The sequence below is a fragment of the Opisthocomus hoazin genome, chromosome 23 (assembly GCF_030867145.1).
Source record: "Opisthocomus hoazin isolate bOpiHoa1 chromosome 23, bOpiHoa1.hap1, whole genome shotgun sequence".
In the NCBI taxonomy this organism is placed as follows: Eukaryota; Metazoa; Chordata; class Aves; order Opisthocomiformes; family Opisthocomidae; genus Opisthocomus; species Opisthocomus hoazin.
In genome coordinates this window covers 8416855-8435554 of record NC_134436.1, presented here as the reverse complement: position 1 = coordinate 8435554, position 18700 = coordinate 8416855, and the positions used below count along the sequence as shown (strand labels likewise).

General features: G+C 47.9%; 1 protein-coding gene across 16 annotated transcripts in view; it reads left to right on the top strand.

Moving 5' to 3' along the window:
* The window catches only part of TENM2 (teneurin transmembrane protein 2), a 1253534-nt gene that overhangs the window by 1059343 nt on the left and 175491 nt on the right, over nucleotides 1-18700 (top strand). For all 16 annotated transcript variants that reach the window (XM_075442184.1, XM_075442183.1, XM_075442198.1 and 13 more), the window contains one exon: nucleotides 5668-5902. In XM_075442184.1, coding sequence (XP_075298299.1) covers nucleotides 5668-5902 — 235 coding nt within the window. The remainder of the gene's footprint in view (nucleotides 1-5667; nucleotides 5903-18700) is intronic.

Below are 18700 nucleotides of genomic sequence, written 5' to 3'. Positions count from 1 at the left end.
TTAAACCACCTTTGCCCTTTCCTGTGGTTATCTGGCTATTGTGGGTAAGCAGTGGGGTATTTTCTGTTTGGTTTTTTGTTGTTGTTTCTTTTTTGCCACAGCACCATTTAATTTTCTGTTCTAATATTGTGCTGAGGAGAAGGCTGCAGCGCACTGGCAGAGACTGATAAGTGACTTACAATTTTATGCCACATGTTTACTGAATTTTCAGTTGGAGATGTACAGTCTGGGATGACAGCCAGTCATTCAACCTATTCTTGCCTCAAACACTGTAAAAACATGCAGACAAAAGAAGGAACACCTGGCAAACGTTCTGGGTTTACAACAACGAGAGAGAGAGAGGGAGAGAGAGTTAATGATACCCATGGTTATGAGTGAGACAACTTGCTTCTTTACAGCATATGTTGAAAGCGTTTTCAGAACATTTAGATTCCATTTAACTACGGCCTTGCACAAAATAGTTTAGAGAATTAAAGCAAACGAACAGAAGAGCTGAAGCAGACATAGCATGAAACTGGGAAAAAACATAGCGTCCGTTGCTGGGATGGAGCCCTGGTCCCCGCCCGCAGACCCAGCCGAAGGCTGAAATGCCGGGGCAGAGCTGGCCGTGCGGACGGCAGCCCCTCGCCACGCGGTGGGATACCCCTGGGTGTTCACAGAATCACAGAATAGTAGGGGTTGGAAGGGACCTCTGTGGGTCATCTAGTCCAACCCTCCTGCCGAAGCAGGGTCACCTACAGCAGGCTGCACAGGACCTTGTCCAGGCAGGTCTTGAATATCTCCAGAGAAGGAGACTCCACAGCCTCCCTGGGCAGCCTGTGCCAGGGCTCCGTCACCCTCAGAGGGAAGAAGTTCTTCCTCATGTTCAGACGGAACTTCCTGTGCCTCAGTTTGTGCCCATTGCCCCTTGTTCTGTCACTGGGCACCACTGAAAAGAGCTTGGCCAAAGCTCAAAGTTCCGACGCTGCCTCCTCTTCCTGACGCCGACCTGCCTCTGAAGATGGATTTGGCTTGGAAGGTGGCCCTGGGGTTCTGTGAAAAACCTGTTCCTGATTGTCGTAGCGGATGATGTGGTTTCCTTGAGAGTACAGTGCGGTGGAGTTATTGGAACAAAGAGCTCGGAATACCGAAGGCTGGGCTTCTAAGTCTGGCTAACGAGGGTTTTCTGTGGGTTTACTTAATTCACTCTTTCAATGCGTCAGCTTTGTTATCTTTTTTTGCTCAGTGTTTGTATTGTTTAGATGCAGAAGGCAATAGCTGCACCATTGTTCGTATCAGAAAAACAATACATGCTTGGGGTGTTTTTCTTCTAGTTCTTTTGTGAAAAGGACTGATGAGGAGGTGTTTATACGTCTCTTCAGCATTTAATCGTGGCGCGGAGGCTAATCCAGCACAACTCAGATACAATCTACACGACTTTTTTGAGGCAGTGTAGACAAAGAACGGGGATGCAGGGAGAGATTGCTTTGCATAGATTAGGGAAGGTGCTGGTTCTGCTTGGAGTTTAATCTCCTCAGATCCCTGTGTTGCGTGGATTTAGCGCGCGTGTTAAGTGAGCCTACCAAAGCCTTGGAATAACTTTGAGAAAACAATTTGTCCGTGTTAAGGCAGATCTGAAGTTTTGCTTCGTATTCTAGGCAACATTCAAACCGCAAAATCAGCGGAGAAGCGGTGTTGGGAAGCGTACGCTCAGGAGCACGCTGCCATCTCCATTGCACCCATGATGCCGTGACATCCAGCAGCTTTTCCCGATCCCTGAGCTTTTCCAGCCTCTTGCTGGAATAAGGCTGTTGGGATGCAGCGGCACCGGTCCCGAAGGATGCGCGGCGGCTGCCCGTCGCTCCCAGTGGCACCCCTGCATCCAGCACAGCACACCGATAGCTGTGCCGTGCTGCTTTCTTAGCATTCTGGACCTGATTAAACCCAAATAAGTCCACTGGATAGCTGATGATTACTTCAAAGGCAGGTAGATCAGGCTTTAGATCAGATTACTGAATTAGAACACTGTGTATCCTCGCTCATCTTCTAATTTGCGCTTTTGAAGTGGGCATTGCTGGTGTTCTTGACCGTGGTAAGATCTCTTGAAGAATCGTGAGTTGTTCAGCACAATCAGTGTGTACCAAATTTCATGACAATTAGGTATGTTTGTCTATTTTTGAATTTAAATCAGAAAGTAAAAAAAAAAAAAAAGCCAAAACTTGGAGGGTACCGATATTTCAGATTTCAATTTCTCTGATTTTCACAGTGGTTTTCAGAGACTTCTCCTTAAATCCTAGATGTTTGAGATTGTACAGTGGGTTCTGGTGGAACCCCCAGTCATGTAGTAATTGAGAAAAGACATAATTTCCTCGGTATTTTTTCCCCGAAACCAACACTGGCCACTGCCATATCAAAAATAAAATCTCTTTCCTGATGTAGAAGGCCAGACATACTCCATCAAGACACTGATTTGTGTTGAAGCTGCCAACTAATAAAGCCAGCAGCAGAAGGCCGCGGAGCGTGGCGTCTCGTCGGGCGCGTTCTGCCAGTCCTTTAGTCCGGGACAGGCGATTTACTGTTCGGAACGTCTGAGCTCAGCAGATTTGCAGGTACCGCTGCTGAAGTTTTAATTTAGGCAAAGATGCTCATGAAGAAGTGCTCAGATGTTCAGATGCGAATCCCATTTTATATCCCTGGGAAGTTCAGTAGTGTTCAGCTTCTGCTTTTGATTCATTTAAACAGATTTATGAAGCAGCAGCGTATTAAGCTTTTATCTCTCATATATGTGTGTAAGTGTGTGTGCGTGCTCCCTAGTTAGTACTTTATATATATAAGCTTTTATATGTTTTAATATAAACTGTATAATACCCATGTAACATTGATACCGATATTTGTTTTATTATTGTATATGAAATGCTGCGTTCATCTTGCATCGGGTGTCTGAGGTTTTGCAGCTGCAGCACATGTTCAGTTCCTGCTGCACAGCTGATTTTGCACGGTGCATTTTATTTACTGTGTGGGAGCTGAGTCTGCAGGCAGATTAAATTAATTCATGGTAACTCGAATTCAGTGCTTGCTTCCTTAATCTTACAGAAATTCTGTTAATTCTTGCTGATGTGCAGCTGGCTCGTTTTTAAGAACAGCCTCTCTTATTTTGTGGTTTCAAGATCGGGACTCTGTGTGTAGCTGGCCCTGCTGTGGCTCTCGGAGCAAAACTTCGGTTTATGCGGCTGTGGCTTTTCCATATTTACCCTCGAAAAGGGAAAGCTGCATCCAACATGATTTGGGAAAGTACGAAGCACATAAACCATCTGAAGGAATTTGTAACACGCCTGTGTTTTATCACTCACAAATATCCACGTACTGAAATCCAGATGTGCTGTGTTGAAAGCCAGCACGCAGGCTGGGAGAGCAGTCCCACCCAGGCTTCTCTGCCTGTGGACATGGTCCAAACACGTTTTCCTCTCGCTGTGTCCTACTCCACGTGCTGCTGGGGATGGCACGGGACCGGGGGTAGGTCAGACCTGGTGTTGCTTGTCGCCTGGACGTGGTCCTGTGCAGCCTGCTCTGGGTGACCCTGCTTCAGCAGGGGGTTGGACTGGATGACCCACAGAGGTCCCTTCCAACCCCCACCATTCTGTGATTCTGTGGGTGAGACACTGGGTGCTCTGCAAGGTTTGAAACGCACGGCGCGCTGGGTGAAACAGTCTCCTCTCAAGCTTCTGTGAAGCACACCTGAGGCAGGGGTGGTGAGGCGAGCAGCACCTATGATGGCCCGAAGGTGTAGGGTGTGTTCATGAAAGGTGTCCGTGTACTGAAAGCAGTTGGCACTGCCACGGGGCGAGCATTCAGGCAACAGACATTCAAAAAAAGAGAAAGAAACTTCTGTGCGAATCTCAAACAGCACATCAAGGTTGTAGAATTTATGGTCCTCCCTTTCCTGCTGTTCCTTGTCCCGGGACAACTTCTGCTTGCTTTGCGCAAGTCCCAGGGAACCTCTCGTGTGTCCCCGCCGTCAGCCTGGGCTGCCCCCGGCCCCGAGAACGCTCCGGAAGGTTGATGCTCTCTGGAAAGCTGGGTGCTCCCTCTGCTCGGAGCCGGCGTGCTGGCTGCCGCTCCCTGGCCCAGAGCCGTGCCGTCCCAGCGGCACTGGGACCAGCCGGGCTGCGTCGCCGTGCCGGCTCACCCCCCACCACCAGCCCCCCGGCTGCGGACAGGGCCGGTTTCCCCGTACGAGAGGAAAGAGGCGGTGACCTCTCCTCTCTTGGGTGGCGGGGAGCGGGGCTCCGAGACATCCCCCTGACTGGGAGGGTGCTTTGGGAAGAGCTGTAGCGTTCCAAGCGCCGATTCCAGTTCCTGGTGGCGTGGCCTTGATTCTCCACCGGGACTAGCCCGCCTCGAACGGGTGGTGGGGTTTTCTGGGTGGGTTTGTCTGGGTGTTATTAAACATTGGTCTTCGTTACTTTACAGTCAGTTGATCAGTTCAGCAGTTTTCCTGTACTTCGCTGTTTGCCGTGAAAGTGGATCAGTGTAGCTGCAAATGGTTTCCCCTTGTGATGTTTGCTTTCATTGTCTGGTTCATTAAGTACAGAATGTGCTCCAGTTTCTAAAAACAAACATACATCATTGTAATTATGATTTCACTCATATTAATTTTTCTGATTATTGTTCACTGGAAAACTACGATTGGATATAATGACTAAAGCATGCAGTTCAGAACACACTTACGGTGTTTGTTTTCTGCAATCTCTTTCACTGTTTTTATTAGGAGTGAGTTATTGCAACATATGGAATTGTACTTAAACTTATTTACTGCGTTTATGTTTGGAAAAGTGACTATGCTGGAGTGACACCTGCTTATCCTATTTTCTTCTCATGTGCTTTTTATTTTAATGCACTAACCTTATTGATTAGAAAAATTTGTTTTCGTTATCTATGTCAGTACTCAAAGAAAGAGAAAAGCCTATATCCTTCGTTATCTCTAAAAAATGTCAGCTGTCATTTTTCAATGAAAGGGGCTGAAAGAGTAGCAGAATTTTCAGATCTTGGTGTGCGTTTGTGGCATTGCTAAATAGAAAAATACAGGCTAAATCCTGATCGTGTGGAAGAACCTGAAAGGTATCATCATTGCATTGTTGCTCTCTCTTCCTATTTGGAGTTTAATCTTCTTTCGCTGGCACAAATACGTTCGTTTGAAGCTGATTGGTAAAAGAACAGTGAAAGCAGATTGAGATCTCCGATTAAGTTTTATCAAAGCCTAAAGGCTGTATTCTCAAAAGCTGGTTTGAATCCATTAAGGTTCATCTCCTCAAAGTCCCTGATAGAAACAGGGAGGAAAAAGTTCCTCCGGGCGGATGTACGGAACGGTCGAAGTGAGATCGCTGTCCTGGCCCCTCAACAGAGGAGCCTTGCCCTAGGGAGAATCCGTAAAGAAGTATTTTTAAATGTGAATACAGTCTGCTGAACATCCCAACTGCGCAGCCTCGAAACGCAGTTTGATATCTCTGTTCTCTAATTATCGCTATCTCATTTAACCGTGTTTTAATACCTGCATGTGCAGAAGGCACACAGGCTCAGTTTGCTGTGTGCGGGGTTTGGCTTTGTCTCCAGGCAGCGGCCCCATGAAGGCGCCGAGGAGAAGAGTATCATCGACACGCGTTGGTGATTCACTTTCCTGTTCCATTTCAGGCCCTTCAAACCATCACAGCCAGTCAACGCTGCGGCCGCCTCTCCCTCCTCCTCACAACCACTCGCTGTCCCATCACCATTCCTCCGCCAACTCCCTCAACAGGAACTCGCTCACAAACCGCCGGAACCAGATCCACGCGCCCGCCCCGGCGCCCAATGACCTGGCCACCACCCCGGAGTCCGTGCAGCTCCAGGACAGCTGGGTGCTCAACAGCAACGTCCCGCTGGAGACCAGGTGGGCCCTCCAGACCTGGGGTTTGGGGCTTTAGTTCGCTTCGTGCCGGGGGGGCTTTTGGCTGACGCAGTGTCAGGAGTGACCGACGTTGGAGTACCTGCTAGCCCTGATGTGCTTTGCGTTGGAGGGTAGACAGGTGGTCATCTCCCCGCTCAAGTGTCCCGTTTTAGAGCCTTTTATTGCTTTGGACCATCCTTGCATACACAGCTCGTGGTGTTAGGACAGCACGCTTTACTCATAGGCTCAGGGACCACTTAATTATAATTCATATCGTCAGCGTTGCTGAAGAATTATACATTTTGCCTCTCCTGAAATAACAAACAGAGGCTCGTTTGTAATTATGCGTTTTGGGAGACCTTGAGAAGCAATCCCAGATTCCAGACTGATTTTAATTTCTATTTCATCCAGCATGCAAGCTCATTTTAATCTCTTCGGTACGTATTAACAGCGTGATGCCCGTGGGGCAAACAGTTGCATATAAATGAAAAGGAGTGGCACTTAGGCCTGCCACGTAAATAAATAAAAAAATAAATAAATGCCTGACGTGCTGCCATGCTAAATATTCTGGTTTGTTGTCATTTGGGGTACGGAGTGTCAAACGTATTTAACTTGCGCTTTAAATAGCGATGCTGGCAGAGCTGATCTCCCAGAATTTAGAATTGGCCATTGTGGAGGTGCAAGAAGTGATCGGAGCAGCAGGGTGTTCCTGCTGCCCGTGGCCACAGCACGCAGGGCGAGGAGCGGGGCTGCCCGTGACACCGGCTCGCACCGTGGCCTCAGCTGCTTGGTTGCCGCAGACATTATGTTTGAGCTGCAACCTGCTGGGAAGTTAATACTGCTCTCCTGGATTATAGAATCACAGAATCATAGAATGGTTTGGGTTGGAAGGGACCTTAAAGACCATCTGGTTCCAACCCCCCTGCCATGAGCAGGGACATCTTCCACCAGCCCAGGTTGCTCAGAGCTCCATCCAACCTGGCCTTGAACACTGCCAGGGAGGGGGCAGCCACAGCTTCTCTGGGCAGCCTGGGCTCACCACCCTCATGGTGAAGAATTTCTTCCCAATATCTAATCTAAATCTGCCCTCTTTTAGTTTAGAGCCGTTCCCCCTTGTCCTGTCACTACACACACTTGTGAAAAGCCCCTCTCCATCCTTCCTGTTGGCCCCTTCAGGTACTGGCAGCTGCTCTAAGGTCACCCCTAGCTCAGTGTAGTATAGTTACACCACCGTGCAGTCTCAGCCCAGTCCCTCCCAGAGTCTGATTAAAATTGCCCTGTGGTGTGGAGCTCTGGGAGGAGCTGGCATAGCTGGACAGGAGCTGAGGACGCCCCGGCTGTTGTGACCCAGCCGTTGATGGGTGGTGTGGCACCGCGGGGAGCGGAGGAGGCTGAAAGGAGCAGGGAGTCCGTGCCCGGGTTTGGGACACGCACGAGGGGCTTCGTTCACATCGCCCCGCTTTGCTGAAGAGGTAGGGTGGGTGCCATGAAGAAAGACGGGGGGGGGGCTGAAAAGCAAATGTGAGTTATCCGAAGCCTGAGATGTCCAAAAAACAGAAAGGAGAGGTATTCTCACCTGCTGAAGGCCAAAGAAAAAAAAAATCTGAAGTTCTGCTCTTGACTGCTGCCTCCATGAGAGCATCTGCTACTATTTAGAACTTAATTTTGGCATCCTGGATTTGGTATTTATTAGTAAGAACTACAAGATACATCTGTTGGTGGTGTTCAGCCCGGCCCAGTTGTTGCTGCGTGGTTCGTTGCCCACGGGGTTATAACATGCTTTGAATTCCGGCGTAGCGTAACCCCCCCACTGCTCCCTGCCTCTCTGTTTTCATAGGAAGCTATTCTTGGGTACAACGTCACCTGAAATATGTCATTTCTGGTGGGTTCAGGTTGTCCCGATTTACCAAACACCTCGTGGGGAGTGAGTTCCTTGGGACGTTGGCAGAACGGTTCCGTGTCGTAAGACTGGCGTCCCGGAGAGGTGGGGTGGCCATTTGCCTGGCTGGTTTTCCTTTGCTGTCTGGTTTTGTGCCTCTTCCCTCTATGTGGGGACGATAATTCCGTTACTGGCTTTGGTGGTTCTCCTTTTCTGTTCTCTATCATAAAACCTCTGGGAACATACATGCATTCGTGTGGGTGCCAAAGGTCACGTTGTGAGTACTGTTACTGTGGGAGGTGGCAAGGCACCCGGCGGTTCATCGGAGCTTCGCTGTCGGTAGCTTTGTCATGGGCAAGCAGGAAGATGTTAGAAAGCATCCTGTCAGGCTTGCTGTGTTCCAAGACCATTCCACAGTTGCTTCAGGATCGATTTTTCTTCTTTTCTGAAATTACACACCTGACAGGACTTGATGACAAGTTTCATCACAAGAATATTAACTCAGAAGATGGTGATTTTTTTTTTTTCTCCCCCGCTTCGCAGCGAGCTTTGCTGAAACTGTTGCCTGCAGAATTATTGGAGACTTTCAGAACTAGCCTGTAGTTCTTCCACTTCAAAACTGGCATTTCATCTAAATTCATACCAGTAGCCACAAAAAACAAGTGACACCTTTTTGTGAACTTTGTAGTTCAACCTTTACTTTATAGCTTTACCTTGTTGTGAAGCACTGATCCCTCTCAGGCTGCCTCTTCCCAGTGCACGACACTTGAATTTTTTTCCTCGTTGTCAGATTATTCATCTCGGTAGTGGGAGCGCTCAGGAGGCAAAGCCGGCATGGCCAGCACCTGCTTTATCAGGAAGGAGTTTCACAACTTCCAGTCTTCACCTTTCAGTTACCTTCAGGGGATTCTGCTCTCAGCTGAAGACAGAGTGCAAGCGGTCACATTTCTGATCCCGAAACAGAAAGCGGTGCCGGCGCGGTCTGGAGGGAACGCTTGATGTCAGCACTGCAGAACTCAGATCGCAGTGAAGATTCCCGACCTCTCTTTGTCAGTACCGAGGACCAAGCACTCAAATCATGGAGTCACACAACGTGTGTCTGCGTGGTGTTCCTGCTTCTCTGGTCAGGATGCTACTCCCTTCCCTTCTTCGGCAGTTTGGGCTAAGTTCAGCCTGTTTAGAGACAGCGCATTTTCCAAAGACATCCTTTCTCCACCTCGTTTCAGAGTCGGTGGTGGGGCTTGATCATATTTGTGTTATCTTCTCTGTGATGTAAAGCAAGCTTTTACTGCTGGCGCATGTTTTCGTGTACCCTCTTCAGGCCCTCCAAGTCTCGGTGTACCCTTCGTGGCTCTGGATTTTTTTATGTGATTATGCTTAGCTGTATTGCAGTAGCTCGTTGCTTTTAGTGGAGTTACAGTCTTGCAAAATGCTTATATGGAGTTGCTAATTACACTTTTTTATAATGATAGAATCACAGGATGGTAAGGGTTGGAAGGGACCTTACAGACCATCTGGTTGCAGCCCCCCTGCCATGAGCAGGGACATCTTCCACCAGCCCAGGTTGCTCAGAGCTCCATCCAACCTGGCCCTGAACACTGCCAGTGCTGTGTGCTTGATTTTAGTGGGCTTGTTTCTTGTTCAGGGCAAGCAAATGTGGACTCTATCTTCCCTAGTCTGCTGCTTTGTTATAGCCACAACAGGCCCCCGCGTTGGCTACATAACTCTTCTGTTTTCTTTGAAATAAGGGTCCATAATGGAAGGGTTGAAATATCTTTAACTAAGGATGCAGTAATGCATCACCGTAGCGTTTTTATGGTGCTATTTTTATGGTTCATTTCTGCAGTACTTAGCTGCTTTACCTTTAGGCTCGGAGCTGCTGTTTAATGCTCTTTAACTTTTATTGTCCTCTTGCAGTCTGTTTCAAACCACCTCCTCCTCTTCCTCCCTTCCAAATTGCTGGTTTCTGTGCTTTCCAGTGAAGAGGTGTTCCTTTAGTGCTTCTTTAATCATTGCTTTCGAAGAGAGCCAATGACGAAAATACATCCCGGGGTGGTCTCGCTGCTTCCAGACAGCTAGAAAGGGAGCGCTCCGCTCGGGGGGCACAGGGAGAAAAGCGTGGCTTGGCGAGGAAGATGGAGGAAGATCAGCGTCGCGCTCTGCTCGGTGAGAGCCCGCTCTGCGACGGGAACCCCAGAGACAGGGCCATCGCCAGGCGCCGGGCAGAAGCGGAGTGACTCACAGGGGAGGAGAGCGGAAGAGCTTTCATGGATGGAGGTTTAACTGAGGCTGCCTGATGTACTCGTGCCTGTTCCGGTACTTTATCCTGATGTTAATTTAGCTGGTGCCATTATGATTAATAACACTTACTCCAGGAGAAAAAAAAAAGACAAAATTAAATAGATAGTAGTCTTATTCTTTGGTCTCATAATTTGTCTCATACTTTGAAATATTTTCAGTACAAATCTTTTAGTTGTAAAGATAAGTTTGTAGATACGTCTAATTTCTTTCAGCTTGCTCACAAGGTTCTGTTACCAGGCGTCAATGAAGAGTATAAAGTAGGAACGCTTCTCCTGTATTTCAGGAGAAAGGATGATGATCAGTCTGCCGGTGACTACAAAACCTGTTTCCTTAGAAGATCTTGTGGGCTGTAGTATAAGAGCAGTGGTCCAAATACAGAACCTTTTAAACAAAGTTCAGTTTAAAGATTGAGCAATCTGAAAATTTGGCTTCAAAAAACCCCAGTGTTGCTCTTCAGAGTGTTTGTCTGCTCCTGAGGTTCAAGCTGTACTTCTTTCTTTGCCAGTCCGACCCCAGCACAGTCACTCAGGGTGAGTGGGTGTCAGGAGGATGGGGCCAAGCTCTTTTCAGTAGTGCCCAGCGACAGGACAAGGGGCAACGGGCACAAACTGAAGCAGAGGAAGCTCCAGCTGAACAGGAGGAAGAACTTCTTCCCTCTGAGGGTGACGGAGCCCTGGCCCAGGCTGCCCAGGGAGGTTGTGGAGTCTCCTTCTCTGGAGATATTCCAGCCCCGCCTGGACAAGGTCCTCTACAGTCTACTGTAGGTGACCCTGCTTTGGCAGGGGGGGTTGGACTAGATGACCCACAGAGGTCCCTTCCAACCCCTGACATTCTGTGATTCTGTGAGCCTGAGGAGCGGGAGCTGGGACAGAAAGGGCAGACGGATGGATGGAGCAGCACCGTGAGCTGTGTCCCAGTCTGCACCAGTGCAGTGCCCCAGCTCAGAACCGTGGGGCGTCGTGGCAGGGGAACATCTCTGCTCAGCGTTGTCGTGGCTGCAGCCTTCCAGGCAGCGGAGGAGCGAACGCAGCGCGCAGTGGCTGCGCACGGGCTGAAGCGGTCGTGGCAAAAGCGCCAAGAATAGAGTATGGGACGAGCAGGATTAGTGCTGACTTTCTGGGGGGTTTGTGGCGGGTTTTGTTTGTTTGTTTTCTAAGAAAGAAATTAAATATCTGAAATATTGTTAGTGCTGAATTCAGATGCTGTACCATGCTGTGAAGATCAGCTGTGGACCTTCTGAACCCAATATGTAAACTTGAAGTTTCTGAATGTATCAAAGTTCCAAGTTGCAGCTGCTCCTCACAATCGCCTGCGTGTTTTGAGTAATGTCTCAATATTTTGATATCTTTATACATGATGCAAAACGTTCTGGAACAGAATAGTGAAACAAAATGTCTTTTCCTTTTGTTAATGCAAATTTCTGGGATATATTGGGCATAACAACTACTTGGAACAGTGAAATAACTCCTCTAGTTTTGCTTTGTCTTACGTGGCTTTCTCTCACCACTTAAACTACAAGACCACAGGCACATACGCTGCAGCAGGTTAGTCCCCAGAGTTTGGGAGCTGAGGCAGGGACGGACTCCTTCGATCTCTTGTTCCTGCCTGTGAAGGTTGCAGGAAGGTTTGGTGGACTTTCCAAAGAAATGGGATCTGCGTAGGTAGATTCTGGACCTACCTACAAATCAAAAGCAGTTGAGTATAGTGCAGTCAAGGACTTCACACACACTTGGGAGGAATTCCAAAAGCCTTGTAGAAAGGTCATTTTTAGCAGGCTACTGTAGTATGGTTTCCATAACTAATGTAGACTCTGATAGGAGAGAAAATGGTGAAGGAGAGCACTACGAAAGCAGGATATGTGGTGATGTTTCAGAAAATCACGCTAGATGTACTCCTACTCACACACCCATAAGCCCGAGGAAGCTTTCCCAGACTGCAGATAATGGCGTGTTCTCACGGCGTTGTTATGGTTGGGGTTGTGCAGTGTGAGCAGCAGCGCGCGTGGCTGTGCAGGGAGAGGCAGGCACGCTTACGGCGTTACTTGTTGTTTAAAAAAAATTCATCTGAAATGATGTGAGTTAGGTTTCTATTTTTTACCTTTACATGTAGACTGATAACAAAATTGTTTGGGATTTGAGTTTAGCATTCTCCTATTATTCTGTGCTATTATTTATACTCTTATTTATGGACTTGAAATAGCACTGCTGCTAGTACTTTTTCTTTTTTTTCTGATTAAACAAGTAGTTGAATGAAGAGATAGTGAAGAGCTTACACATATGCCTTTTAAAATACAAGTGTTTTGAAATTATGTTCATTAATTGATGTAGAAAGCTAAAGATGCACGGACCTATTGAAATGCAAAATACTGTTGTCATTACCATCGTTACCAGAATGGCAAATGTAGGCATTACTGGATTTCATCACTTTGACTGCACGATGCAGCATAACTACTCAGAACTTTACAACAGAAAAGACACAACTTTTTCCACTTAAGAAAGGAAAGGTCCTGTGGTTTGAGCTGATTCAGAGCTGCCTAAATCTTCTTATATCTCCATTATTGCTGCTGCTCCTATTTAATGTAAGTACATACGCAGAGTAACTGATTTTTTGTGCCTGTAGCTATTCCTGTTGCTCTTTACTAGCTGTTAACTAGCAGTGTCATTGCTGCATTCCTGGAGAATAAACGATAGTGCAAGGATATGCCTGAGTTTAAAGTGTAAAACGGTCCTTTACTGGCTGTCTCACAGGCAAGCTGACTGGGCTTGAAGCTGACGGCGCGTGCTCACCGCCTGTTGCGGGGCACCCGGAGCCTTTTTTGGCCCCACGGGCACCAGTCGGGAAGGTGAGGGGTGGTCCCTGTAGCTCCCTGGGTCGCTGAGCTGCCGCGTGCCACCAGCTCCATCAACCCCATCCTTTCGACCCAGCGCCTTGGTGGGGTTTGCCCATGCGGGTTTCGTGCCTCTCCGTGTTGGTGTTCTCCCTCTCGAATTGCTGAGCAACGAATGATCTCCAGCTCAGCCCCCCTTCCTCTCACCGTATCTTCCACCGTAGCTTTCTGCAGGCTCTCTTGCAGCCCTTCATCACGACTCGGTGGCTTTCTGAGCAGCCCAAGCCAAGGCTGTGCCGTCGGGCAGTGCCAGAGCTGGGAACACGGGCAGCAAGAGCCCCGGGAGGGTGCTTGGCGGGGCAGCTTGCAGCGGGCCTTGGAGAAGGGGAGGAGGTTGTAAAAGCTTCTCCAACAGTATCTCAGTTCACATCTGCCAGATCAAACGCGAGTTGTCCTCTGAAAAGGCGTCTGGTACAGAGCTAACGCTCCAGCTGTGGTACGATACAGATGTTTTGGCTTTTGTCAGCTGCGGCTTTGCGAACATCGCCTGTGTGGTTTTGGTTAATAATGTGACAGATCAGGGCGCCCGAAGGCTGGCACCTGCCTTTTGGTCCAGCATCCTACCTTCCCGTCGGGCAGCTTTCGGTTACTGCACCTGTGTGTGTCCGACTGCGTCTCTGTGACGAGCGTGGAGACGGCGGTGACGGGCTCCCGAAGGCAACAGCGGTGACACTCTGCTTAACACTGACAGACCTGCTGGAGAGCAGCTCTGTGGAGAGTGACCTGGGAGTCCTGGTGGACAACAAGCTAACTATGAGCCAGCAGCGTGCCCTGGGTGCCAAGAAGGCCAATGGCATCCTGGGGTGCCTTAGGAGGAGTGTGGCCAGCAGGTCGAGGGAGGTTCTCCTCCCCCTCTACTCTGCCCTGGTGAGGCCCCATCTGCAGTGCTGTGTCCAGTTCTGGGCTCCCCAGTTCAAGAAAGATGAGGAGCCACTGGAGAGAGTCCAGCGGAGGGCTGCGAGGATGAGGAGGGGACTGGAGCATCTCTCCTACAAGGAGAGGCTGAGGGAGCTGGGCTTGTTCAGCCTGGAGAAGAGAAGGCTGAGAGGGGACCTAATGAATGCTTATAAATATCTGCAGGGTGGGTGTCAGGAGGACGGGGCCAGACTCTTTTCAGTGGTGCCCAGCGACAGGACAAGGGGCAACGGGCACAAACTGAAGCAGAAGAAGCTCCAGCTGAACATGAGGAAGAACTTCTTCCCTCTGAGGGTGACGGAGCCCTGTCCTAGGCTGCACAGGGAGGCTGTGGAGTCTCCTTCTCTGGAGATCTTCCAGACCCACCTGGACAAGGTCCTGTGCAGCTGCTCTGGGTGACCCTGCTTGGGCAGGGGGTTGGGCTGGGTGACCCACAGAGCTCCCTTCCAACCCCTGACGTTCTGTGATTCTGTGTAACACTGCATTTTTCTGAAGGCTTTGCCTGGGGACCCGAAAAACCCAGCCCGTAAGGAATCGTGAACCTTGCGAGAGCTGGGAAGCTGATACCGGAGCCGCGCTGGAAGCTGGAGGGCTGCTGCGAGGCGCAGAGTCACCTACAGTGGATGGAAGCGTCCCGTCGGTATTGATGTGCTGATGCTGAATGAGTGTTTCTGTGCCTCACAGCGTCCCGGGCTCCTGCACCACGCAGGGGCAGTTACACATCGATTGCCTGCGGCAGGCTGGAGACCACGGCAGCAGTGTCTTCTCGTGAGGGCTGGCTGCTGTTGTCGGCGGGTGTCGGGGCGCGTGGGTGCCCGTGGGCACGCTTGCGTAAAGTGGCCGGTTGCTTGGTGCGAGTGTGTGTTTTAAATAGCTCGTCGTGGGAAAATGTGTCTCACGGTATCTAGTCCGGAGATTTGACGTGGTTGAGCCAATTTCTTGCAACTAGGCAGTTCAAACACATATAGAGAACATTTTAAAGCTTTGTTGCTAACTTTAGTCCGTTTAGGGAATACCGAAATCCCTGTGTTTTAGACGCTCAAAAGGGTTAGAGACTTCTCTGCAGTGTTACCCCGTGAGAGAGTGATCCCGGCTGATAATCCTGTGGTTCTCTGCTAGAGCCTGCGAGCAAGAACGTGCAATTAAATCTCAGTCAGGGAAAGGCTGAGACCCCCTTCCCCAGGTCACCAAAGCTTGCGCCAGTCTCACGCTTCGAGTTCATTCTCAGCATGAAAGGCATCGGGACAGCTTGTTGTTTTCCTCAATCTGGGTTTCTTTTTGCATGGAAGTTAGGAAACTGCCGTAACGCTTCGCTGTCTGAGTTTGGCAGCCGCTGTGAGGCTTCCACCAACAGAAAATGACTCATGGCTACTTTTTTTGAGGATGTAGAATACAGAAGATTCTTTTTTTCCCCAATGAAAGCTAGCATATTACGTTTTTTTCTGCTAAGAATATATGTGCGATAAAGTTATAGACAGATGTGTTTTTACCACAGCTTGGAGATATTTTTTAAATCCTAGAGCTACTAAATTGAGCTGTTAGTATTCTCCTGGTATGTATCTTTTCTAGTTATTAATTGCTACTAAAAACCTATGAAAAAAGACAATTTAAGCGTTACAGCTCTGTATTTTTTTTTTTGTCATACAGAATAAGCTTAGGATAGTATGAAGAGGGAAAGAAGCAATTTATGTTAGAAAGTATCCTGCTCTTCCTTTCTATTACAGTTTTTCATCGCAGAAACCAATTCCTTTTTTCTGAACTGATTCTTGCAGCGTGCTGCCATGACAATCTGGCCAGAAAGCGGGAAGGGAAAAAAAAAAGATTGTTATTTCAAAGAATATGGAAGTTAATACAGCCTCTGTCAGACCGCTATTCCCCAAACACCAGAGGTCCTTTTGACCTGTGGGAAAATAAATGCGATAGAGAGCTCTGAATTAACGAAGAGAGTAAAATATAGCTTTTTTCCATTTACCATTACTCCACAGAACTGGGGCCAAATGTCCCCTTGCAAGCTCAACTTCCACAGGTGTCACCTTGCTCCTGGCGTGGGTGGTGAGGTCCCGGTGTGTGGTGCAGCGCGTCGGCCGCGCTCGGCTCGGGGCAGAGCGGGGTGCGTTCTGCAGCCCGGAAAGCTGCCGCGCGGTGGGGGACGGCACCGAGCGAGCCTCACCGTCAACTTATTTTCTCTGAGCAGCATGCGAGCGCGTTCCGTAGCTTCCATGGGCACTTAACTCCCTGGATCTTTCTATACCCACAATCATACTGTGTCGTTTTCCGGTATAGGAATGTCTTCGTGATGCACAGAAATTGGGGAGGCTGGGCTAAGACTTCGCAAATTTACTCCTATGTTTTCAAAATAAAAATTTAGTCCCAATCTAAATCAAATTATTAATGCTCATTGTGAGGTAGAACATGTGTTTTTCTTAATAGCGTTTGATAGGTGAGCTGGAAAGACAGAGAATATACAGGTTTATGAATTCTAATACGGAATCTATTTGAAATGAAGTGAATGGGTACAAATAAGTTCATTTTTTTTCATAAGCAGTCATTGTACAATACCTCCCAGCCTTACCGCTGTGAGACTGTAATTAATGTTGATAAATGCTCTTGTTCTCTCTGTGCAGCTTGGGCCCACAGACAATTGGTTGTACCAGAGCATGTCAAATCCCACATAAAAATACAGCTATAGATCATTGGGTCTGGGGATAGAGTTGGGACAAGTCAATTTATTTCCCTCAGTAGCTGAACCTAGACGTAAAACTCTGGGGGTCTGAGTATTTTGCCTGCTATGTTAGGACAAGGGGTAATGGTTTTGAACTAAAAGAAGGTAGATATACACTGGGTAGAAGGAAGACATTTTTTACAATGAGGGTGGTGAGGGCCTGGCACAGGCTGCCCAGCAAGGTGGTCGATGCCCCATCCCTGAAAGCATTCCAGGCCAGGTTGGACGGGGCTCTGAGCAACCTGGTCTGGGTGGAGATGTCCCTGCTCACTGCAGGGGGTTGGACCGGATGGCCTGGAAAGGTCCCTTCCCACCCAAACTGCTCTGTGATTCTGTGTTCTCAGTTGTTCCGGTGTGCTTTACCGTAACTTCAGGTAGTTCTGCTAATTTGGTCTCCAACTTGTGAATGCAATGCCAGTTTTCCAAAAGGGCTTGGTGGATGTTGAACATTTCTTTAGTTAGAGGCCTTTTTAAAAAAATTTAAGGCATGATTACTGTTCTTCAACTTGATGTGCTATCTTCTAATGGTTGCCGCTTGCAGGTGTGACCGATTTTGAAGTTTATCCAGTTACATTATTTCTTTTTTTTTTTGCTCTGCGAATGACACCGTTCCATGAAGCCATTGCGATCGGCCTTTTCGTTTCTCTCAAGTTCTGAACAGTTTTAACAGTGTGATAGAGATCATGTTTGCGTGGATAAGTATTTTCATTTTCTTTATATACTCAAAGTGGATCACAGTGGAACTATTTTTTATTCTACACTTCTTTCCTTCTCACATGAAACAGTGTATGATTGACACGTTCTATTAAAACATACCTAGATATTCATTAATTCAATTTTAATGGGAGCTGAGTTTCGTTACGTATCTGAGTTTACTTTAACAATGCTTTATATTAAAATTTCTGTTCGTACTGTAGCTGCCTTCTCGGCTAAAGAGAGCATGAAATTCGTGGGTTTAAAAACCTTGAGGTGTCAGACGAAGACAGTGCCAAGGGCTGCAATTTCCAGTTTGATTCTCGAGATCTGCCTTTGGGCAGGAAGACAGAAAGAACTGGAAGAACTGTTTGTTGTAGACCCTTAGGTCCAAACCTGAAAGGGCCACTCATGCCGTGAGGATGTACGAGGAGAAGGGGGTCCTGGGCTGAGACGGAGTTAGGCTGAAGGAGAGAGATGAGCCTTGCTACCTGCCTTTGTCTCAGCAGATCTGTCCTTCCTTCCGTCCACCCGTCCTTGTGCTCGGTGTCACTTCAGTCCCTAGTTCTGTCACAGAAGCAGTGTTGCGTTCCCAGCTCAAGCAAGCAAGCAGAAAGAGCTAAAGCTGCTCCTGCTGACAAGTGTCAGTCGGGCTTTAAGCAGGGAGAAGGAATGGAAGTGTCAATAGATCTGCTGTAAGGCAACCAGCCTGATAACATCGCGTTCCCAACAGTCAGTTTAATTGAATTGTTGCAAAGTAAAGAAACATTGAAAATGAAGTGTTCGTGAAATCAGACTGTCGTTATTTCTTGCTTTCTTGTAACTGGAAGGTATTTTTTTGTTAAGTTAAAAGGCTACATCATTTAGAGGGGAAAACCCTTCTAGCATGTGCCCTTACTGTGTTTTCTTGTAGCTCATGTACAATGTGCAGAATAGAAATTGTTCTAACGTCTAACGACCCTCACTGGTGAGGAAAAATTAAGAGCAGAGCTATTTGAAAAAAATGACAGGAGGCTGCTGTTAAGTAGCTGGTTAGAATATTCCCTTTTTATTCTAATTCTTTCTTAGCCTTACAAATGCTACATTTTAAAAAAACCCAACCAAACCAAAACACAGAGTTGATCTGCTTGAGGTAGTTAGGCTTTGAAAGCCACGTCTCAATGTCTACTTGTGTGTCTGAATTTTTTTCTTGCAATTCTATGCCATTTATTGTGCTCTGGTTTTCATTTCAAAATGAATGCTTTAATAGTCTTTAAAATCGCTGTGGTTATTCTGTGTAATAAGAATACAGTAAACTCTGTGCTTGGAAGGATGCGCATGCGTGATGATGGGTTGGGAAAGGTACTTGGAAAACACATTCCAGTTTCAAACTTCCAAAGCGTCGTCGTAATGAAGGCGATTTCA